The 25,214-nt window shown below is 45.1% G+C and overlaps 1 protein-coding gene across 1 annotated transcript in view; it reads left to right on the plus strand.

Moving 5' to 3' along the window:
- The window catches only part of LOC123760744 (tuberin), a 151,633-nt gene extending 132,618 nt beyond the window's left edge, over positions 1-19,015 (plus strand). Inside the window, exons 32-36 of the mRNA XM_069328680.1 lie at positions 2,838-3,069; positions 6,158-6,277; positions 10,921-11,061; positions 16,428-16,601; positions 18,234-19,015. Coding sequence (XP_069184781.1) covers positions 2,838-3,069; positions 6,158-6,277; positions 10,921-11,061; positions 16,428-16,601; positions 18,234-18,389 — 823 coding nt within the window. The 3' untranslated portion in view covers positions 18,390-19,015. The remainder of the gene's footprint in view (positions 1-2,837; positions 3,070-6,157; positions 6,278-10,920; positions 11,062-16,427; positions 16,602-18,233) is intronic.
- The last annotated feature ends 6,199 nt before the right edge of the window (positions 19,016-25,214 follow it).

Here is a 25,214-nt window from a genome sequence, read left to right on the forward strand (position 1 = left end):
AAACACAAATTTTCAGTTATTTTCTGGGGGAAGCCCCTTCGGCTCACTGGAGCTATCCAGGCTGATAGGTATATCATTAGTCTTTGGCATCAATCAGTGTGAATGGAATTCTAGGCCTACCGGGGACCACGAGCCAGAACCTGGCTCCACTCAGAGGGTCACAAGGAGCAATGGCCTATAGAAATGCATGTGGGATTCGGAGCATTCTATGTCTGCCATCAACTGGGACAGGCACCCAGAAAGGTAGCGCCTCAAAACAAACCCCTATTCTGGTTAAAATGACTGAAAATAGTCAAACAAGAGGACAGAACTCCCCAAATGAAAATGAGCAAGCTAGCATGATGTCACAAGAGCCGCGCTGCATGTCTGCGCAGCTCCCCCTCACCAGGAGGGGAAAGGGGTAGCCCCAGACCCACCACGCCGGTGATCGACCCTTCAGTTCTTCGGCTGATGTGATTGTGGCATGGTTGTGTGGTTTCAGCTCCAGATTCTTCTGTGTTGTGCTGTGCCTGGGGCCAGTACTGCTCTTACGGTGGCATGCGAGCTGAGAGTAATATTCACAGGTACTTGGGCTGCATGTGCTTAGGGTTCCGTTCCCTGAAGTACCCTGTAAGTACCACCCTTGGGGCTAGGGGTTATCTTCCACAAGTCACCTTGGGGCTAGGGGTTATCTTCCACAAGTCACCTTGGGGTCTACCTCTGTTGGCCTCTTGCTGCTCGGTGATTGAACGCCCCGAGTGTGTTGGGGGGTTTCCTCCCATGTTTACCTTGGGGTAAGTGGTAGTTTTTGCGCTGGTAGGGGTGCGGTGTACTGAGCAGCTAGTTTTCACCTATAACAGTGGCTGGCTCTGTTCCTTCTTAGTATGTTGTCCTCTTGCTGGGTTTTTCTTTTCATTTTTGTTTCTGCTTGGTGGGGGGGGGGGGGTTCCATTGTGTCCCCTTCCCCCAGTTATATTAGGGCTTGACCTCCTGTGTTCGGTGGTACCCCCTGCTTGGCCCCTGTGAGTGGACACTTCCTGGGGGGTTGAGGTTTAGAAGTTGGTTTTGTAGACTTGGGTGCCGGTTAGCAGTAGCCTGCCTTGGCTTATCCTTAGCGATACCAGCCTAAGGGCCCCTGGGATACCCCACGGGGGCGCTCGGGGTCCAATAGATGCGACCCCTGGGTCCCCTTTTGCCTTGTGCGAGTTTGAGGGTTGCTCTGTCCCCTCGTCTCAGGGTGACGCTCATTGTCTTTGCCTCTGTCATGCTGCCTGTTGGGTCGGTGACACCTTCAACCCAGAGTCCTGCGAGTTTTGTTGCTAGTTTGACTCAATTCACCCAATCAACTGATGACATTATTTAGGCGTTTCGTGCGAGATATAGGTTGCTGCAATGTGCTAGGTTGGTTGCTTCTCCGGATGTCCCCAAGGCTGCCCCGTTTTGTTTATAGGAATCCGGACTTGAAGGTGTTGATTGCTTCAGCCTTGGTTCAGTAGCTGGCTGGACTTATAACAGTGGGCTTATAACAGGTCCAACAGGGCCTTGGGCCCCGTTGGACCCCGCCTGGGTTTTCCAACCCTCAGAGCAGGGCTTTCTGTTATAAGGAATATGGTTTTCTTTGCCCCCCCTCCTTTGCGTATGAGTTGGATTTGGGTTCAGCTCCTCCCCAGGTTCAGTTCTGTATTCCTGTGGGTCCTTTGGTTCCGTCCTTCTGGAGGTTTTCGGCTTCCCACGTCACGCCTACTGAGGTGAGGGGGGCTATTGCGGCTTACCTTCCCAGGGGCTGACTTTGCACATCTTAATGAGTGCCTTTTTGCTCCTGTTCTTCTGCGGGATGTGGGCGCGATTCAGCTTCACATGCAGGTTCCCTCCCTGTCGGCTGCGCTTGTGACTGAGGACTTGCGCACTCATGGCTGTATGCTACCTCGTGAATGTTCCTGGGCCTAATTGGGCCTGTGTTGCTTTGGGTCAGGTGGTTGCAGCCTGTTATCTCAAATTCGAGTTGAGGTGCGAGCACGAACCGCCTTCTGCGTAAGTCCCTCTAATTTTCGTCTTTAGTGATGTAGCTCCGGGGAGCCAAAGGTGCTTCCCCCAGAAAACCAGCATTGACTGTAATGAAATGCCATTTTCATTACAGGTGAGCCTCTGGTGAGCCCCAGAGGTTCCCTGGCAACCTTCCCTCCTTCTGGTCGGTGTTTTTTTCACAGTGTTTTTGACATCCAGCTTCAGAACTGCAGGGTGGATCGCCGGCATGGTGGATCGCCGGCATGGTGGATCTGGGGCTACCTTCCCCGTCCCGGAGGTGGGGGGGGGGGGGAGAGGTGCGCAGACATGCGGCGCGGCGTGGCTCGTGGGACGTCATGCTAGTTTGCTTGTTTAGGGAGTTCTGTCCACTCGTTTGTCTATTTTCCTCATTTTAACCAGAATAGGGGCTTGTTTTTAGGCACATACCTTTCTGGGTGCCTGGCTCAGTCGATGGCAAACATAGAATGCTCTAAGTCTCATGTGCATTTCTATAGGCCATTGCTTCTCATGCCTTTCTGAAGGGGCCAGGTTCTGGCTCGTGGTCCCCGGTAGGCCTAGAATTCCAATCACACTGACTGTTGCCAAAGTCTAATGATATACATATCAGCCTGGATAGCTCCGGTGAGCCTCCAGGGCTCACCCAGAAAATGGCGTTTCATTACATTTAACTTTTTTTTTTTTTTTTTTTTTTTTTACCATTTAAGAAATGTTTTTGAGTAAATTGTCGGTTTTATAATACAAAAAATTTCTGATGGATTCTAAATGTGTTGTGAATATATCTAGATCAAGGATTGGTATGCACATAAATTAAAACATGTCTTTATTTTTGACAGCTTTGTGTTCCTTCAGCTTTACTATGAAGGGACTCCTGAATATGGTAAAGAATTACCACACTTACTTCCTACTCATCAACCTGAAATACAGCGAGCAATGCGAGTACTTGACCTTATGAGGCATCAAGAAACTCACAAAATAGGGGTATTGTATGTGGCTCAAAATCAAACTTCAGAACAAGAAATTTTAAGGAATTCATGTGGTTCACTGCGTTACATGCATTTCCTTCAGGTAAAGTCCTTGAAAATAAGTGAATATTATGTTGTATTTTTTTAAGCCTTCCAAATACCATTGGCATTTTTACTTTAGTTATTTCCTTTAGTAACCTTTACATTATTGTCTTTGAGCAAAGTTCCCTTGGTAACTTTCCTATCCCTATGCACTGAACTAGGCTACAAAATGGTGTTTCATATCCCTGGAACAATAGTTTTGCAAGGGGCTGTTGCTTTGTTTTTGTTTCATTTATCTTTCTTGATAGTGTTTTATACCCCATATACTTTGTTATTATTATTAAAAGTGAACAAATTAAAAATAAATATTTTTATATATCAAAATTGATCAGATGTTAAGCAAAAGCATCCTCTTGCTTATTAGGCTAAGTAGTGTAGCTCTGGCTAATGGTTACGATATTCATTCATACATACATGAACACATATAATGCTGGATTTGATATTCATCTGAAAAGAAGAAAATATATCTGACATTCAGTATCTTCCTTTCTTGGGCAAGAGTGACCATGTCCTTTAGGAAATAAAATATGCAGTGTGTCATAATGTAGATTATGGGCTTCTTGATGACAGTAGGGGAAATGAATGGGGGAAATGAAACAATAAAAAACTTGATTTTATGATAGGAAAATATGGGGAACTTGACAAGTTCTTTAATGAATATGACTGGAAAAAATTTTTGTTAAGCAAAAAATACATGAGCTGTATGCCATATTTTGTGAGATACATGATGAAAGTACAGTATAAGAAAATGTATATGAACACAGATGGAGAACTAGACAGCAGCATTGTTCAACATTAATTATGACAGGGCCACAGAACAAAAGACGAAAAACTGGAATCAGTATAGGAAGTGGGCTAACTCTCAAACATACCAGGAATTCAAACGCGCAAAGAAATAATTACATGGCAGTGAGAAGAGAGGCAGAAAGAAACTATGAGGAAGGGGTTGTAAATCTGATAAGTGTAAAACAGAACAAGCTTTATTCTATAAACTCATTAAAAACAAATTGCAGATAAAGGAAAAAATTAAGAGACTGAAAATGGAGAATGGATTCATGGAGAATGAATATGTGAAACTCTAAATGAACATTTCTAAAGTGTGATTGTGCAAAATAAAGTTGTTAAAGAACAAGACATAATACAAATTTCAGAGAATACCAGAGTACATAGTCTTGCGATGAAGTTGAACAAATGCTTAGGAGCTAGGTAGAAACAAGTACTGGGCTCAACTGGAGATTCACTTTGGGTTCTCAGAGAATGTGCATTTCAGCTCTGCCTTCCATTTCAAATGATTTTTTATTCACTTTCTGAGGGGGAGAATGAAAAATTTTATTCATTTTTGTATACGTTCTGCATACAAGACATTCTGCATGTTCTTGTATACGTTACGGCATACATTCTATCGGTCCCGCACACTTGAGTGCTGGGAGGCTCAGACGGCATTGCAGGTTTTCCTGGATGGGGAGGAAAGGGCCAAAATTGAGTATCTCAATGTATGCTTGTTCGCCCCTGCCCTTCTGCAAGGATGTTGGTGAGATGCAGTTTCATGTGCAGGTTCCTTCCCTTTCAGCTGCATTGGTCATGAAGGATTTGCATACACGTGGCCTGCTGGCCTTGGCCCTGCATTTCTTCTCCCTCCTTGAGCTGTCCTTGGACTGGCTTGAGATGTATGTGGAGGAGCTTGGGGCCGCCTCTGGGTTTGGTGCGTTGCCCTTGCTGTTTCGCATTTTTTTTGCTTCTCGACTTTCGTGTTGGCAGGATGGTGCTCGCTTCTTCCTTGGAATTCACTTTGGCCTGGCTCTTAAACTGTCTTTGCCTTTTTGTCCATTGCTGTTTGTTGAGTCTGCAGTTGTGCAGTATCTGCAGGCAGCAGACAGAGTGCTCCCAACCACATGGGGGTTTCTATAGGCCATTGCTTCTCTTGCCTCTCTGAGGGGGGGGGCCAGGTTCTGGCTTGTGGTCCTTGGTAGGCAAGAGCTCCATGCCCATTTACTGATGCCAAAAAGCTAATATATCCATGTCAACCTGGATAGCTCCGGGACTCGCCCAGAATATGGCGTTTCATTATATTCAACACTTTTTCTTTTTTTTTCAACATGCAAGTGGCTAATTCAACCTCTCGTTCTTATTTCTCCTCCCTTTGCTCTTTACTATATCTGTTTGCCCTACTAGATCTCCTGGTCATGATCATCAACTGGTCATTCATGCATCTTTATGCCTGTAGGGTCTGGACTTACCTTTCTGTCAGTTTTAGAAGGCGGCTGGTTATATTCTGGTCGCTTCCTTGCCATCTTGACCTTTCATTATCAATATGAAGTGGTATGGAGATCTTTTCAGTACTTCCCTTGCTGTTTTCAAGTGTCTTCTCTCTTGGTGGCTTGCCTCATTATGTGTGTTTTAGTTATTTGATAAGTCCTACCTTATGTCCTTCACCATTATATCATAAATGTCATTTTGCAATATAAGTCTCGTCATTTCAGATATTTTTCAAGTGTGTAATTGTGCACTTACGTGGTGCATATTTCCTGACAAATGTTTTTATACTGTATGAGGTCAGTAATCCGAATACCAGTAACCCAAATCTTCAAGTAATCTGAATGAATTCATGGTCATCATGCAAGGGTAAATGATGGAAGTAAGTAGATAAACGACAAAAATGTGTAGGTAAACAGTGAGAGTGCACAGGTAAATTTAATAATAATAATAATAATAATAATAATTTTTATATAGGGAAAAGTATATACTGTACATACAAAATGAGGGTAATAGAAGAATGTTAGATTTCTAAGTAGGGCAAGTAAGGGATAATTAAATTGAGAACTATGCCTAAAGCCACTAATATGCACAGCATTTCGAGCATACCAGAAATGCTGGGAGTAACTGGGTTGTGGTACAAAAAATTGCAAATTTTAAAATTTTAGTACATTTCTGCCAAGTATTTTGACTAAATGGGGGTGGGCCCCCATATGCTTCAGATTACCAAGTATAGACAGTATATTATTTATTTAGGTACTGTACTTGTGACCAGAAATACCTATGATCATTGTTTTTGGAAAAATGGTAATATTTTGTTTTCATTGTCATTACAGGGTTTAGGTACAGTCCTTGAGCTGAACTCTGTATCACAAGATGAAGTATTCCTCGGTGGTCTTGACACCAAGGGCAACGATGGCAAGCTAGTTTGTATTTGGCATGATGAGGTTATGCAGGTTTGTTTCTGCTGGCTTTTTTTGTTGTTGATTATCATTTTTCAGTGATCAATAGCTCTAAGATGTATGATACAATATTTTACAACACACAGTCACAGACACTCGCACAGTAACAAATAGACCACGAGGGAGGACAACACACCAATATATGATTATTTCAAAGGATTCCCACCATAAGATATAATGAAAGGAGGTTTTCTTGGCAGGTTAGAGATTATCGAGGGAATGCTAAAGAAGTATGAAGATAAAGTAACTGAAATTAGAACAAGACAATGCAATTCTCAGGCATGAGTGTCACAATTTAACCCCTGGGCTGCTCTTGCAGTTATAGCCTGCAACACGCCAAGGCGCAAGAAATAAAAGAAATCACAAAAAAAAAAATTGTCTTATAAAAGTGTTCATTTGTTTCCTGATCATGGGAAAAATAATAAACAAAAATCTTAGGTGGTATATTTTGGCCACAACAGGGCGGAGAAGTCTGGCAAAAAAAAAAACATTTTCTGGGTGAGACCCGGAGGCTTTCTGGAGCTATTTTGGCTGGTATGAATGTATCAGATTCTGGCATCAGTCAATGTGCATGAAGTTCTAGGCCTACTGGGGACCATAAGACAGAACCTGGTCCCCTCAGAGAGGCATAAGTAGCAATGGCCTATAGAAATCCTTGTGTGGTTGAAATTATTCTGTCTGCCATCGACCTGGTCAGGCACCCAGAAAGATAAGCGTACGAAAACAAACCCCCTATTCTGGTGAAAATATTGCTACCGAAAGCTGAGCTAGTGGCAGAACTCCCCAAATGAAAATTAGCAAACTAGCATGACGTCACCACATCGCCGCGCTGCTGTCTGCTCAACCTCCTCCTTCCTGGAAGGGGAAAGAGGGAAGCCCCAGACTCTCATGCTGGCTACCTACCCTGCAGTTCTGAGGTTGGATCTCAAAACATGCAAAATCACCGCCGACCGGGAGAGAGGGAGAGTTGCCGAGGAGCCTCCGGGTCTCACCCAGAAAATGATGTTTCATTACATTCAATGCTGGGTTTTCTGGGGGAGCCCCGTCGGCCTCCCGGAGCTACTTGCCCAAAGACAAAGACAAAGAGGGACTTACCTGGGAGGTGGTCGGCTCTCGCTCCTCAATGTGAAGTCGAGACAACTGGCTGCAACTGCCAACCCAATGCGACACAGGCCTAGGAACATTAATACTTTTGCACGGGGACGACGCAGTATTTCGTCAAAAATTTATTAGACGAATATGTGGTAATGACGCATCGATGCGTCAAAAATTTTAAAATTTTGCCTGCTTTCGGCTTGGCTGCAGGTGGGGCGCGCCACAGGTTTTGTACATTATATGCGTATACTCTTGTAGAGAATTCTATTGTGAACACTTTGATACCAAAATGAAAGACCTAAGACGAGAATTGAAGGTGACCAAAGTGAAAAGAGCATACATATTTTATTGCTCTTGCACGCTCACGGGTAATAACGGGTGGACCAATTTCTTGGTTTGTTGCAGGTGGTAATCCTGGCTTTTGGACTTTATATGCATATACTCGTGTAGAGAGTTCTATTGCGAACACATTGATACCAAAATGAAAAACCTAGGACGAGAATTGATGTGACAAAATTAAAAAGAGTATACACTTTCAGTATTACGGCATGCTCACGTGGATCATCTTGGAGTGGGAGCGCAGGAGAAGAGGCCTGTTCACGCCAATCTTGATCCCCCATGAAGAAAGAAGAGGCCACCGCAGGCTACATGAAACGACCCAAAAGGCCCACAAATCGTGGGGCCAGGCATGAGCAAACAGAGCGAGCTTCTCCCCCCCCCCCCTCATTCCATCTCCCCGTCAATGGGGTGAACCGCGAAAAAACTGACGCACCTTATGAGAACCTAAGCGGCGGTGCACAGATCGATCACCATGCCGACCAGAAAAAGATGGTACCGAAGGCTGTGTTGGCACCAAAATTGACACCTCTGGCTTACCATGATAAGAAGAACCCCAAGCCCTGGCACGACCCTTCCGGGAAGGGCCCCCCCCACATTCCCCCAGGAGAACCAACAAGTCCAACATAGGACGGCAACTAAACATAGCTGCCTCCAGATACTGCACAACTGCAGAGTGCAAAGAGCAATGGACAAAATGGTGAAGACAGCCTAAGAGCCAGGGCCCAGGTGGATTCTAAAGAAGCAAGCACCTGCCGACACGCGAAACGGGAAGTGAAAAACAGTGAAATCGCATCCCACAGGATCGGTGCAAACAACTTCAACAATGCAGACGACACACGCACAGACGAGGGCAATGCACCAGACCCAGAGGCACCCCCAAGCAGCTCCACATCCACCTCAAGCCAGTCCGAGGACAGCTCAAGCAGGGAAAAGAAACGCAAGGCCGAAACCAACAGGACCATTGGTTTCGGGTACAAAAGTGACAGTAGGGAAGACCCCCTTAATTATAGACCTGTATCATTGACAAGTGTAATAGTCAAAATATTGGAAAAAATAATTAAAACTAAATGGGTAGAACACCTGGAGAAAGCGATATAATATCAGACAGACTATGGTTTTCGATGTGGAAGATCCTGTGTATCGAACTTACTCAGTTTCTATGATAGAGCCACAGAGATTTTACAGGAATGAGATGGTTGGGTTGACTGCATCTATCTGGACCTAAAAAAGGCTTTCGACAGAGTTCCACATAAGAGGTTGTTCTGGAAACTGGAAAATATTGGAGGGGTGACAGGTAAGCTTCTATCATGGATGAAAAATTTTCTGACTGATAGAAAAATGAGGGCCGTAATCAGACGCAAGGTATTGGATTGGAGGAATGTCACGAGTGGAGTACCAAAGGGTTCAGTTCTTGCACCGGTAATGTTCATTGTCTACATAAACGATCTACCAGTTGGAATACAGAATTATATGAACATGTTTGCTGATGATGCTAAGATAATAGGGAAGATAAGAAACCTAGATGATTGTCATGCCCTTCAAGAAGACCTAGACAAAATAAGTATGTGGAGCACCACTTGGCAAATTAAATTTAATGTGAATAAATGCCATGTTACGGAATGTGGAACTGGAGAACATAGATCCCACACAACCTATAAATTATGTGAGAAATCTTTAAAGAATTCTGACAAAGAAAGGGATCTAGGGTTGGTTCTAGATAGAAAACTGTCACCTGAGGACCACATTAAGAACATTGTGCGAGGAATCTATGCTACACTTTCTAACTTCAGAATGGCCTTTAAATACATGGATGGAGAAATACTAAAGAAATTGTTCATGACTTTTGTTAGACCAAAGCTGGAATATGTAATGGTTGTATGGTGCCCATATCTTAAGAAGCAAATCAACAAACTGGAAAAGATGCAATGACATGCCACTAAGTAGCTCCCAGAACTGAAGGACAAGAGCTATGAGGAGAGGTTAGAGGCATTAAATATGCAAAAACTAGAAGATAGAAGAAAAAGAAAGAGGCGACAAGATCACTACGTACAGAATAGTAACAGGAATCAATAAAATTGATAGGGAAGAATTCCTGAGACCCAGAACTTCAAGAACAAGAGGTCATAGATTTAAGCTAACAAAACAAAGCTGCTGGAGAAATATAAGAAAATTCACTTTTGTAAACATAGTGGTAGACGGTTGGAACAAGTTAGATGAGAAGGTGGTGGAGGCCAAAACTGTCAATAATTTCAAAGCATTATATGACAAAGAGTGCTGGGGAGACGGAACACCACGAGCGTCGCTTTCATCCTGTAACTACACTTAGGTAATTACAGAAACCCCAGCCAACTCCAAGGGTAGTCAATCAATGAGCAGCAAAAAAGACAGCGGAGGTAGATCCCAAGGTGACTTGTGAAAGGTGACCCCAAGCCCCAAGGATAGTACTTACAGGGCACCTAGGGAACTAAACCCTAATGCATGCAGCCCTTGTACTGAAAAAGTTACTCCTGGCTCGCACACCGACAATGAAGACAGCACCACACCACAAGGCACAGAACTGAAACAATTTCTGGAGCCAGAGGAACACGACCTTGCCAGTATCACATCAGCCTAAGAACTGTAAGGTGGGTAGTCAGCACGAGGGTCTAGGGCTCCCTCTTTTTCCTCCCAGGAATGGGAAAGACAGACAGGCAGACAGCGGTGAGGCAACTTGGTGACCCCATGATAGTTTGCTTGTTTTCATTTAGGGAGTTCTGTCCACTTGTTCGGCTCTTTGTAGCAATGTTTTCACCAAAATAGGGGTTTGTTTTGGGGCGCTTACCTTTCTGGGTGCCTGATCCAGTTAATGGCAGACAGAATGCTTCCAACCACATGGGGGTTTCTATAGGCCATTGCTCCTCATGACTCTCTGAGGGGGCCAGGTTCTGACTCGTGATCCTCAGGAGGCCTGGTCGACGACCAGGCCGTGGGGACGCTAAGCTCCGAAAACACCTCAAGGTTGGCCTAGAACTCTATGCACATTGACTGATGCCAGAAAGCTAATATATCCATATCAGCCTAGATAGCTCTGGGGAGCCAACGGGGCTCCCCCCAGAGAAAAACTTAAGAAAGGGATTGGTGTAGTAACTATTACTGTATGATATAAAAAGAAACTTTTGATATTGTTTTACATTTAGTTAATGGTCTTTGTTTATGTTTTGTAGGTTGTTTTCCACGTAGCTACTATGATGCCAACAAAGGAATCGGATCCAAATTGTAATGGGAAGAAGCGTCATATTGGTAACAATTATGTGACAATCGTTTATAATGAGAGTGGCAAGCCCTACAATATCAACACCATTAAGGTAACCTTGTATCTATTAACATACTATGTATCTTTGTCATGTTGTAGAAACCATTAAAACTTTGGATATTAAATTTATATACAATGCTAAATTTATATACAGTGCTGGGGCTCCCCTTCCCCCTCCTGGGAACCCCAAACCCCTGCGGTGGTGATCCATCCTGCAGTTCTTCGGCTGATGTGAGGCATCACGGTCGAGTGGCTCCATCTCCAGTTTTCTTGTGTTGTGCTGGGCCTTGGTTCAGTGCTGCTCTTACGGTGGTGTGCGAACTGGGAGTAATATTCCTAGGTACTCGGGCTGCATGCGCTTAGGGAAGGAAACTAAGTGCCTTGTAAGTACCGCCCTAGAGGCTTGGGTTTCTTTTCCACAAGTCACCTTGAGCCTACCTCTGTTGGTCTTTTGCTGCTTGGCAATTGACTGCCCTGAGTGTTTTGGGGAGCTTCCACCCTTGTTTACCTTGGGGTAAGTGGTAGTTTTTGCACTGGTTGGGTGCGGTGTACTGCGCAGCTAGTTTTTACCTATGTCAGTGGCCGGCTCTGTTCTTTCTGGGTACATTGTTCTCTTGTGAGGTTTTTCTTTTACTTTTGGTTTTTTGCCTGGTGGGGGGAGGGGGTCTGCCTTGGTGTCTACTACCCCCTGTTATATTAGTGTTTGCCTTTTGTTTGGTGGTTCCCCCTGCTTCGCCCTTTTGAGTGGACACGTCCCAGGGGTTCAGCTTTAGCAGTATTTTTGGTAGCTTGGGTGCCAGTTAGCAGTACCCTGCCTGAGATAACCTTTAGCAGACCCAGTCTAGGGGCCCTGGGAAATCCCGCTTGGGCACTCGGGTCCCCTGAATCCCCTCTCGCTTTTTGCGAGTTTGAAAGTTCCTCTGTCCCCTTTGTCTCAGGGTAACACTCATTGTTCCTCCATCATGCTGCCTGTTGGGTCGGTGACACCTTCGACCTGGAGTCCTGCGAGCTTTGTTGCTTGTCTGTGACTCAGTTCACCCAATCTGATGATGATATTATTTGGGTGCAGGCATCTCACGCATTGCAGGATAGGTTTAGGATGTTGCAACGTGCTAGGTTAGTTGCTTCCTTGGATGCCCCGAGGCTGCCCCGTTTTGCTTATAGGGACCCGGACTTGGGGGGTGTTGGTTGTGTCGGCCTTGTTTCAGTCTGCACCCTCTCGTTTTTTCCCTCCTGCTGTTCATTTGGTCCCCTCCCCCCCCCTCCTCCTCTGCTTCCAGGTCTTAAGCTTCTGAGGGCTTCTGGATCGGGGCAGGGTTTAGAGGTTTCTAAGACTGGTAGTTTCGGGGGTGGCGACGGAGGCATTCGAGTCTGTTCCTCCAGCCATAGCTCCAGGGTCTGACCAGTGGGCCCATCCTCTTCCTGCTATTTCGTCCACCCTGACTTTTTCTTGTAAGGCCAGGACTTTGAAGGACGACTCGCCTACCGGGACATGACATGGAGATTCCAGAGGTTGGGGAGGAGCTGACTTGGGGGCCTTGGGCCCCGTTGGACCCCGCCTGGGTTTTCCAACCCTCCAAGTGGGGCTTACTTTTAATAGGAGTGGGGTTTTCCTTTTTTCCCTTTGCGTACGAGTTGGATTTGGGATTCGGCTCCTCCCCGGGTTTGGTTCTGTGTCTCTGTGGGTCCTTCAGTTCTGTCTTTCCGGAGGTTTTCGGCTTCCCACGTCTCTCCTGCTGAGGTGCAGGCGGCCATCGCGGCTAACCTCCTGCGCGACCCTGAGTATGCCTCTATAATGGCTCCGTCTTCCTTCAGGTTTGAATCTTCGTCTCCATACTGGGTTCGTTATGAGGTTCCGGCTTGCGGGGGGGTGACTTTGCACAACTTAATGAGTGCCTTTTCGCTCCGGCTCTTCTGCGGGATGTGGGTGCGGTTCAGCTTCGTGTGTGGGTTCCTTCCCTGTCGGCTGCGCTTGTGGCTGGGGAAACTTGCGCATGCTGTGCTCGTTGGCTTTGGTCCTGCATTTCTTTTCCCCTCCTTGAGCTGTCTTTGGATTGGCTTGCGAAGGATGTAGAGGCACTTGGGGTCGTTCCTGGGTTTGGTGCCTTAGTCTCAGCTGCTCGTGCATCTTCTGCTCTTTTGAAGCTGTTTGCGCCGATCCTGCAGGATGCGCTGTTGCGGTTTTTCGCTGCTCATCTCGCATGTCAGCAGGTGGTGCTCACTTCCTCTCTAGAATCTGCTTGGGCCCTGGCTCTTAGATTGTCTTTGCCCTTTTGTCCTTTGTTGTTTGCGGCCCTCTGCGGTTGAACAATATATGCAAGCAGCTTCCTCCAGCTGCCACCCAATGTCTGACTTGTTGGTTCTCCAGGGGTCTCGGTTGGGTTCCTTCCAGAGAGGTCATACCAGGGCCCATGGCTTGTCTGGGTGGACCACAGATGCCAGGCCTTCACCTGGCCCTTCGGAGCCGGTGCCGCCTTCAGTGCTTCCTTTGTGTGCAGGTCGGGTTCTTGTAAGGGGCATCGGCCCTTTCGCGGTTCACCCCATTGACAGGGCGATGGGGGGGGGGGGAAGCTTGCTCTGTTCACTCTCGCCTGGTCTCCCAATTCGTGGGCTTTTCGGGTCGTCTCTCGCAGCCTTCGGAGATGTTGGGTGGCTCTTCCTCCTTTAGGAGGTTCGGAGCTGGCAAGGCAGGCCTCTTCTCCTGCACTGTCAGGTCGTCTTGAAGTGGGTGCGCTTGGGCGTAGTCGAAATGACGAAGTTCCTCAGGTGGGTTTCCTGCCTGTTTCCAGTTCCGAAATGGGACTGTGCGGACCTGTGGTTCATTGTGACCTTATCCCGTCTGAACCCCTGGGTTTTTTGCTCCTCCTTTCAGGGTTTTTGCTCCTCGAGGGTCTGTGCGGGAGCCTGAGCTTTGCGATGATGGTCTGCCCGTCGGGTCGAGTTTGGCTTCGTCGGCTGTTCTGGTTCCTTCGGGGACGTCCCTTCCGCCTCTTTCACGATCGCTAGGTTCGACCCCCGGGAGCCTTGCGTCGGCTGCTTCCTCTTCGGGTTTTTCGGGGTTCAGTGCCTTGGTGTCTTCCCGAGCCCTTGTATGATGTGTTCTCGGACACGTCGTCTCTCAGCTGGGGCTTTGTGACCAGTGCTCACCAGGCAGTACAGAGGAGTGAAGTCCGTTCTTCCGTCGGGCCCACAGCACGGTGCGGGAGTTTGCGGCAGCGTGGTTTGCACTTTGGAGGGTTTGGGTCGCCTGAGGATCAACGATCCGGCGCCATTCGGACTGCTCCCCAGTGGTTCATTGCCAGAACCTAGGGGGTTCGATGCAGTCCTTGGCTCTTTGGGGCTGGTCGCTTGTGATGACTTGTCTGCTGAGTTCTCGGGGTTTGACAACCTGGCGGTTCATGTCCCGGGGGGTTCTAACGTCCGGGCCTGGTCTGTCCCGGATTGTTCCCCTGTCCACAGAATGGACAGTCAATGCCTACTCATTCAGTTGGCTCTGCCAGGCGTTCAGGTGCCCAGAGGTGGACCTCTTCATGTTGGTGTGGTCGAGGCGTCTTCCAGTATATGTGGCGCCCTTCCCCAACCGTGAGGCCGTCGAGATCGACGCCTTCCGGCAGGACTGGTTGAGGAGGGAGGTTTTTCCGTGGCTCTGGCTCTTTCAGCATGTCGGCCCAGTCCATTACGAAACTGGTTCGGTCTTCTCCTCCAGTCTTCGCGTTTGGTATTTTTGACTCGAGTTTACCACCATCTGTATGGTGATTAGGTGACTTCCTTGATGGTGTCCCACCTGCAGGCTTTGTCTCGGAAGCAGTATGAAGTTTCCTGGCAGTCCTTCTGTTTTTTTTTTTACATTGCGTCGTTTTACTTCGCTTTCTATTCAGGTGGTGGTGTCCTTTCTCTCATGGTTGTTCCTGGACCGTCATCTTATGCCAAATACTGTTGCCTCATATCGTGCAGCGCTGGCAGAGCCGCTGCAGCTTGCTTTTGGTATCGATGTTACTTTTGCGCCGTATCGCAAGCTGTCTCGTGCATTGTTTCACCTCTGGCCTGCTCAAGAACCTCACGCACCACCTGAGCCGTCCTGGTCTTTGGATAGAGTGCTCTCCTATCTCTCTTCTCCTCAGTTTGTTGTGGCCCCTTCAGTTCAGGATTGTTTTTCTAAGGCTCTTTTTCCTGTTGGCATTAGCCTCTGGTGGTCGGGTCGGAGAGCTTCATGCTCTCCTCCGGCGCAGGGGTTTCTGCTCTTTCGTTCGTCGTGATAGGTTTGTTCCTCTTCAGCCATCTCCTCCTTTTCTGGTGAAGAATGAGACTGCTGCCTTCCGGAGGGGTTCTTGGGTTGTTGCCTGGTTGGTCAGGCCGGGGTGCATCATGTCCGGTTGCGGCCCTCTGCCGTTATTTGCACGCCACGGCTACTGTGTTTGTGGACGCGCTTTCTGTTGATCCGGTTTCCCTTCTTCCCTGTTCACGGGTACGGGTCTCTCAAGTCGTCCACAGGGTTATTAAGTCTAGCCAGCCTGCAGTCTATTCCCGTCCCCATGACGTTTGTAAGTTTGCTGCTTTTACTTCCATGTTTAGTAACATGTCCTAGGCTGACATTCGGGCATGGGGTTTTTGGTGGTCGAACAGGGTCCTGGCGCATGCTATCTCGTTAACGTTCCAACAGCCTCCCAGGTAAGTCCCCTTTTTATTTTTCATCTTTAGTGACGTAGCTCCCGGGAGCCGTAGGGGTGTCCCCAGAAAACCAGCGTTGAATGTAATGAAATGCCATTTTCTGAGCGAGTCATGGAGGTTCCTTGGCAACCCCCTTCCTCCGTCCCTCCAGTCGGGGGTTGTTGCATATTTTGATATCCAGCCTCAGAACTGCAGGATAGATTGCCGGCACGGGAGTCTGGAGCTCCCCCTTCCCGGGAAAGGGAAAGCTGCGCAGACATGCAGCGCGGCTCATGTGATGTTGCTCGTTTGCTATATTTCTTTTGGGGAGTTCTGTCCACTCGTTTGTCTATTTTTGCCGTTTTTAACCAGAATAGGGGGTTTGTTTGGAGGCGCTTACCTTTCTGGGTGCCTGTCCCAGTCGATGGCAGATACAGAATGCTCCTAAATCACATGTGCATTTCTAAAAGCCATTGCTCCTCGTGCCTCTCTGAGGGAACCAGGTTTTGGCTCGTGGTCCCCGGTAGGCCTAGAACTCCACCCACATTGATGCCAAAGTTAGGGATATCCATATCAGTCTGGATAGCTCGTGGAGCCTCCGGGACTCGCCCAGAAAATGGTGTTTCATTACATCCATCACTGTTTTTTTTTTGCATTACATGATTTGATAATGGTCCAGGATGGACTGAAATGTCATCAATTCTACATTTTCAGATTGTAGATTGGGTGTCCAGGTATATATTTTCTAAATATTGTAACTTTTTTCAACAGGGTCAATTCAATCACACAGTTGTAGAAATAGTTCCAGCAGACTATGCAACTAACAGCGTTGGTGTTTTGGGCCGCCCAGAGTTGATGGAATTTGTAGGAGGAAGCAGTGATTCTAGGCTAGTTTCAGATACCAATCTGCCAATCTTAGTGCGACAGCTTGCTCTCCATGCTGATGTAAGTTTAATACTTGTGTACTGGTAACTAATATTTTGCATGCTTGGCTTTAATAAAATAAATATTATATGCTTAACTTTAAAAATTATATTTATTTTCTGGCATTTTAATTTTGTTAGAAATGTGCATTAACCCGCCTAACAGCTGGGTGGACAGCACTTCGGATTCGTAGTCCTGAGGTTCCGGGTTCGATCCCCAGTGGAGGCGAAAACAAATGGGCAAAAATGTTTCTTTCACCCTGATGCCCCTGTTACCTAGCAGTAAATAGGTACCTGGGAGTTAGACAGCTGCTATGAGCTGCTTCCTGGGGGTGTGTAACTTAGCCATCCCCGTGGGGATGCTAAGCTCCGAAATCTTCTCAAGATAACCCTCAAATTGCAGTTATCATTATACAGTACATCAATTCACGAAGTAATCCAGTTATCATCATAAGTTGGTTAAAACTTTTATTATTTGGTTTTATACCAATGATGTTAATATGGATATAATAGCTCTGTATAGATGCAGTGGCATTTACCTAGTCCCATGATAAAACCCAGTGTTGAATAATGAAATGCCTCCTTCTGGAGGAGCCCCAGTGGCTACCTGAAGGTATCTTGCCGATTGCTCCAAACTAAAGGTTCACATCAGCCACAGAAGTTCTGTTTAGCCTACCAGGGACTAAAGCCAGACCCTCTCCCAACCCTCCTCACTGAGGCACAGGAGCGGGTGACAATCCACTACCCCATTGAAAAATGCCTCCAGAACGTTAGCGAAGCTTAACAGACTGGAGGGTTTACAGGAAACGAAGCCCAAACAACTCCACAGGTGATTCACACAGAACAGAAAGATTCACCCAAACTAGCTCAAAACTCATAAGTACTGATAACCGATACCAGGCAGCCTAGTCCCAGCCCTCGGTCAAGTCTCCACCTTAGTTCATTGAGAGTTGATGAACAACTCTCAATGAACTGACAAACCTGAAGTGTTTGTCAATCCAATAATAAAATGTCAGGCAGAGGTGAATTTGTTAAAAAGGGGTTTGAATTTTGATGGTATGACTACAGTAAATGGTGTTTTATCTACTCCCAAAAATATATTATTTCTACTATAAAATACTGTAGTGAGATGATAATGTTTGGATGTAACAAGTTCTTTTGCAGTGGTAGGGATTTGATGCAACTCAATCCATCTGAGTAAGATTCCTCTCTGTATACATGAAGTTACAACCAAGAATAAAGTAACCTGATGATACAAATTTCAAAGAGTATGTGTGTGTGCTTGTTTTTATAAGCATTGGCAATTTCCTTATCTAATCCATTCCATCTATTTATAATATGTTCTCTTGTTCTATTGTTCCTTGTTTTAAACATTGTTTCTCTGTCTACTACGTCCATTTCCTTAGTACCTTGCTGTCATTAATATGTCTGTCCTGTTCCAGGCCCCATTTCTCAGCCTTGGCATATGTTGTAATTGCAAAGGGAAGTGCAGAAAAAAAGTTTATTTATTTAAAATATTTATTATTAATTATTCATAACATTTAAAGAAAAAAAATGTTCCAATAGATATAAATGAAAATATTTTTTTTTTTTACAATGAGTAAGAAAAGATATTACTGCATTTCATTACAACAAATTATTTTTTTACTTTAAGCTTGCATCCACAATCTGGGAGTCGCTGAATCGTCCACCTTTCAACCCATATGCTAGCAATTGGGTGGAAAGGATGAGGAAAATTAGAAAGATCCGCCAAATGGTTGTTGCAGAAAATGAAGCTGCAGCAAACCCAGCATTTCATGGATTTCACTGACTTGACAGACCCAGACAAAGGGGATAAGGGTAGGGGCGGTGGCTCTGGATACTGGCATCAGTTCCTAACTAAAAGTTGAAAAACATTCTGTAGGAAGATCTATTACAGTACTCTTATATTGGCCATATTAACAGAGGTCTGCATAATACAGTGTATGCATGACAGAAAGGAGATACTGGCATTGATGATAAGCATTGGGTCCTAAATTAGAACCCAAATGGCCAATGAATTGTTGCACAAATCTGTTGAAGATATTCACTAAGATTTTATTTACTTACGAAATATGATTTTGTAATTTTGTAGCATAAAATTTCTATCTATCTCTTAAATGGAGTGCGAATTTTAATAACATTTATATGTCTGGAAGACATATTTTATAAATCATTTATTCTACTCTTTTTTTTTTTTTTTATAAATATTATTGAATATTGCATATTTTCTAAAACATTTCATATTCACTGTTTTGTCGCATTATTTTGTTCATGTTTTGTACTGTGCAACTTGTCCACCACTTCAAAATAGGTATTTTGAACTGAAGTTACCACTAGATATTAAAAGTGTGATTATACAGTATCTTAATTTAAATTTATGCTAAACATTTTCACCAAGTAAATATGTTATCTAAATTGGGGGTTTCATTGTCCTCTTTCTTTAGCTAATTTGCAAAGATGTGGATAATTCTTTATTAACGGTTAAGCCTGTGAATGTTTATTGAAATTGAATAATGTAAAAGTAATTTAAAGTCTTCTTGAATGATCATTGATATTACAATACTCTGCCCTTTGTTAACAGAATAGACAATAAATTTATAGGTACTATATTAGGAAGAACATATTTATTAATGTACTCTAAAAAAAACTCAGGATACACAGTTGAACCTTAATAGAACAGCTCCCAGTAGAACAGATTTGTTAACAAAAAACTTGTACTTTAATAATTTATTGAACTTTAACAGAACATAATTGTTAACAAGAAGACCTTATAATTTAATCATTAATTGATTGTGTCAGGGGATAGGCAGCCAGTGGACAGAAATGTCTACTGGCTGCAATACGTTAGGCTTGAATTGAGGTCCCCCCCCCCGTCCCCAGGGTTGAATTACTAACCCTCCCCAGGATGCAATCCCAAAACAAGCTGGCTAACTCATAGGCACCTATTGACTGCTAGGTGAAAAAGAGCTTTAAGTGATAGGAAATATGCCCAACCATTTCTGTCTACCCTACAGTCCTCTTCAGTTCTTACTCTTTTCATTAACTTTGCATTCTGACTATAACCCTTTTCTTCCTGTCTGTCAAGTACTTGCGTACTCAAGTCCAGTGCCTTTCTTGGTATCCCAGCTTCTCTCTCCATCTTTTGTATTAGTCTCTTGTGAGGAACTGTATCTGCCTGAATTTACCTGAGAGCCACTAATGCACTAGTGGCCTCGAAGAGGACAGGAAGCCGATGGCTTGTCAAAGTCATCATACCGGTGGCCTGGTTTTGTACAAAGTACAAGTCACCAGTACAAATCACAAATAGGGTGGATTGTGCACACTTTGTACAAATCACCCTATTTGTACTGGTTATTTTTTCAAGCTGGATTTTAAAATTCAGCAGTGTTGTGCTGTTTACTGCTTTGGAGGGTAGGCTGTTCTCTGAGGTTATAACCCTATGCTGTGATAAAAAATCTCCTTTTGTCCTGTATTGTGACTTGTTAAGCTTGAAACCAATGCTCCTTGTTTATGCTACATCTGACCTCTTGAAGAAATTGTCTGGATCCTCCAAATTATTCAGTATTTTAAAAGTTTCTGAGCTTTTTACCAGTGTAGGAAGATGCAGTCTACCCATCCTTACATGTTTTGTCTTATTTTGGTGACCATGTCATAGAATCCATCCAAGAATTTTAAGCATGATTTTTTTCTCTGGAGCCTCTGTTATAAAATTTATTCTCCCCAAATGATGTACAATCCTTTATCTGATTATGTGTTTTAAGCATCTTGCATGGAATGCATGTTAATGACACCGATTTACAGTTTAGTTCTGGTGCCTGTTCTGGTTCCTTCGAGGGCATCCCTACCGCTGGGTTCGAACCTAGTGGACCTTGTGTCAGGTTGCTGTGTCGCCGGCTTCCTCTTCGGGGTTTTCGGGGTTCGGTGCCTTGGCACCTCCCCGACCTCTCGCTCGTTGTGTTCCTGGATGCATTGTTTTTTTACTTTTTTTTTTTTACCTGTGCTCAATAGACCAGATAAGGACGGTGGGCTCAGCCCTTCCGTTAGGCTCACAGGGTGGTGTGGGAGTTGGCGGTGGTCTGTCCTTAACTGCGGAGGATTTGGGTTACTTGGGGCTCTACAGTCAGGCTCCCTTTAGACTGTGCTCCAGTGGTTCATTGTCTGAATCATGGAGCTCCTTTAGGTCATTGGCTCTTTGGGGCTAATCTCTTCAAGTGCCTCGTCTGCTGGTTTCTTGGGGCTTAGCTCTCCATGCAGTTCGCTTCCAGTGTGTGTCCATCTTCCAGGCAGACAGCCTGTTCCAGTTCCTACCCCTGCCCAAGGAATGGATGGTCAACATCGACTTCTTCGGCTGGCTTTGCTGGTCGCACAGGATCCCGTAGGTGGAACTCTTCGCGTCGGTATGGTTTCGGCGTCTCTCAAGATATCTGGTGCCCTTCCCTGGATGTAGAGCCATCACATTTGGACATTCTTCGTCCTGGTCCTTGGACAGGGTGCTCTCTTTTCTCTCTTCTCCTCAGTTTATGGTGACACCTTCAGTTCGCATTTGCTTCCAGAAGGCTCTGTTGGCGTTGCCATTGGCCTATGGGAGTCGGGTCAGTGAGCTTCATGCTCCCCTCTGGCACAAAGGTTTCTGCTCTTTTGATCCTAGTGGATGTCTTGTTTGGTTGTAGCCGTCTCCTTCTTTTCTGGCTAAAAACGAGATGGCGGGCTTCCGGAGGTGTCTGTGGGTTACTGATGCTTGGTTGGTCCGGCCAGGGGTGCATCATGTATTGGGTTCGGTTGTAGCTCTATGCCTGTTACTTGTGCGCCTCACAGCCTTGCTTTGAGTTGATCCGATTTCTCTTTTCCTGTTACAGGGCTTGGGTCTCTTAGGTCGTTTGTAGGATTATTAAGTCTTGCCAGCCTGCAGTCTACCCTCATGCCCATAATGTTCATAATATGCTGCCTTGACTGCTGTGTTTGGCTACATGTCCTGGGCTGACACTCTGGCGCGGAAGTTTTGGAGGCTGAAAAGGGTTCTGGCCACCCGTTAATTGGTAAATGTTCCTGGTCCCAGTCGATCGTGTATGGCTTTGGGTCGTAGTTTGCAACCAGTCGTCTCATCTTCGATTTGATCCACGCTGTGTGGCCTCCTCACGAGTAAGTCTCTATTTTTACTTATCTTTGGTTATGTAGCTCTAGAGAGCCAAAGGGGCTCCCTACAGAAAACCAGCATTGAATATAATGAAACTCCATTTTCTGGGCGAGCCCCTGAAAGTTCCCTGGTACCCTCCCTCCTTCCAGGTCGGCAATTTCAATTTTTGATGAATTGAGATGCGAGTAGCCGGTGCGTAGGTCCGGGGCTCTCCCCCTCCCATTTCCAGGGAGAGGAGGGGCTGCAGGGGACAAGCAGCGTGACAGCAGTGAGTGATGATTGCTTGTTTGCTCTTTTCCTTTGTTTTTGTTTAGGGAGTTTTCTTTCTCTGTTCGATCTTGGGTTTTTGCAATTTCCTACCATGTGGGGTTTGTTTTGAGATGCCTATCTTTCTGGGTGCCTAACCCCGGTCAATGGGAGACAAGGAATACCCCCAAATACAAGGTGGGGGAGGGGGGTCTCCTTAACCCTTTAACAGCTAAGGGGTCCTTAAGGCTTCCACAGCCCAAGCTCAAGAAAAAAAATTCTAAACAAATTTTGTCTTCTAAAAATGTTCATTTGTGCTCCCTAAGCACAGGAAAAAATAATAAAAAAATTATATTGTACTGTACTTAACAATGACATAAATGAGCCGAGAAGTTCACCAATGACGTGATGGAAGATGATCGCCCAAGCTTGCTGCATCACGGAGCTGTCGCATACGGCATTCAAGAGGCCCGAGTTGCCACAAATTTATTTCCGCTGTATTATTTACAGTATCTATGGCACATTTAACAACAATTTTTTTTGCTAGTATTGTTCCAATTATTGTCACTTGATGTTGAATTATAATACAACTGCTATAAATTCACTTTGCACTCACATATTAGTGTCACAAATACATGCACCAAAATGTTTTATTTTACAGGAAATACACAATGTATTTGTTTTCTTGTTTTTCAACGTATACACTCATTCACTCGATATGTACATGTTTTTACACAAGTATTGGACATTTAGTAGTCCTGGAGACTGTGATACTGTGCGAAACAGTCGACATATAGCACAAAGGGACTGCACACTTTTTGCACCATGTTAACATCAATTTACATTTCGGTGGCCTCATTTTTGTGGTGTTACACACAATGCACCGATGCTGGCCTACTGCACGCAATCCAATTGGTAGTAATTTCTTGATTTGGTGTACCAGAAAGGCCTCCCTGTAAGCGAGCCTGGGTGTGGGAGCATGGTGCAATATTGGGTCCGTAATGGGTCTTTGTATGCCAGGGGTGTTCTTGCCAAACTTACCTAGTAATTGTTTCACAACTTGAAAACTACGGAAATGTGGTTTTCTACCTGTTTTCACAAGATACATGTTGCAACTGTTAAGCATTGTTACATCAACAAGGTGGAAAATCATCATATTGGTCTACTTTACTGTTTTCCATTCACACACTACAGCATCCACCATCATTTCACATTTATCAACTAAACGCATGTTGATATTGTAGTCCATCACACAATCTGGCTTATAGATTATTTGTTTTGTGGTTCTGTTCACCTTGCCACTGTCCACCATTATACCAGGGTGAATGGTGGTCAACGTGTTCACTTCACGTCTGTCTCTCCACCAGACTGGAGAGAAACATACAAAATAACCCCCAGGACCAAAGAAGCAGAACCCCTTGTGTCACAGTAGAACATAAAGCTCCCTAACCCAACCCCCAGAGGCAAAAACCAATGCCAACAAAGCCTTCTGGAAGCAAACGCGAACCGAAGGTGTCACCATAAACTGAGGAGAAAAAAGAGAACACCCTGTCCAAGGACCAGGATGAAGAATGTCCAAATGTGATGGCTCAAGCCATCACATTTTTCAAACCTTGAAAACAAGGTTTTCAGAAAACAATCCCAAACAGAAGGGGGAACCACAACAAAATGAAAGGAGGTAAGAAAAGAAAGCACCGAGTTCAATGACCAAAATGGGGCAAGCGATGCATGAGCAGGCTGGAGGTAAAAAATACACGGGAGAGCTTGTGGAACAGGGGCAGAAGTGATATCTTCCCTGAATACAAGCTGGAACAACTCTGCCAACACCACACGATAAGAAACGACAGTATTTGGCATGAGATATAGTGGTCCAAAAAGTCAAGAAAGGACAAAACCACCTTTACAGACACCAACAACACCCTCCAAAGGGAAAGGAAACGGCGGAAAGATTGCCAGGAGACTTCGTACTGTTGCCGAGATGAAGACTGCAGGTGGGACAACATCAAAGAAGCCACCTGATCACCATACAAGTGGTGATACACCCACGTCAGAAAAACCAGACGTGAAGAGCAGAAGAGTAAGTTGAACCAACAAGGTACCTCAGTGGCCCAACCTGCTGAAAAAGGCAGATCCACGAAAAGACTCCCGGGTTCGGACACTGAGCAAGCAGCGCCTGAAACCACGGCTGGGTCAGCCACCATGGGGGCAGGAGAAGCACCCCTTCCCTGATAGGATTCGAGCCGAGCCAGAACCCAAAGTGCAGCAGGCTGTCTGCCAGGACGCTGGACACTCCCCAAATACGTGCATCAGTGAAACATGGGGACAAGAGGACATAACAGAAAGGGAATTATTTCTCCCAGGATACCATCCACCCTTCAGAAAGGACAGAACAACAAGAGCAGGTGTGATAATGCTGAATGTGAAAGAGAACCTGGATGCAACAAACAATGAGAAACTGAACACCATGAGATCATCAGAGTACCATAGAGTGTATGGTACAACATATTAATTCAAGATGGAAGCAAAATCACAGTGTCAACTACAGGGCTGACACAGTAGTGGCAGAGGAAGTTGCAGATCTGCATAATGTGATCAATGCAGCATCAGAAACCCAAACCCTAATAATGGGGAACTTTATCCATGAAAACACAGATTGGGTAAATCTAACATCACAAGTAGGAGAACAATTTCTAAATCTGGTACAGGACTCCTTTCTCATACAGCATGTGGTAGAGCCACATGCTGTAATATGGAGCGTGTAATATGAAACGCAACATGGGTTTCGTTAATAATAGATCCTGCCTTTCAAATATGCTCGCATTTTTGGAAACGGTAAGCCCTGAAATCATAGCAAGGTAACTGCAAGGTAAGGTAGTTTCTTACCTTATGCTTCAAACTCACATTGTATCTTGTACTACGCACTTACCCAATATTAGTACTTGACATATATCTTCACCAGTGTAATCATCTCACTGGTCAATTTATATTGTAGTTATATGTTAATATAAATTTTGCTACAATGTACCTTTTCATCTTACCTGATATGTTAGATTAAGGACCTGCCCGAAATGCTCTGCAAGTTGCAAAACCAGTGGGGGCTGTAGTACAAAAAAAAAAAACTAATCCCTGAGAACAATTGTGAACTGTAACAAATATACTGTAGCAAACCACCTTAAGCCCATCATCACCCAGCAAAAATCTGCTATCAGAATAATAACTCTGCTTTCAGACAAC

The sequence above is a fragment of the Procambarus clarkii genome, chromosome 21, assembly GCF_040958095.1.
Source record: "Procambarus clarkii isolate CNS0578487 chromosome 21, FALCON_Pclarkii_2.0, whole genome shotgun sequence".
Lineage (NCBI taxonomy): Eukaryota > Metazoa > Arthropoda > Malacostraca > Decapoda > Cambaridae > Procambarus > Procambarus clarkii.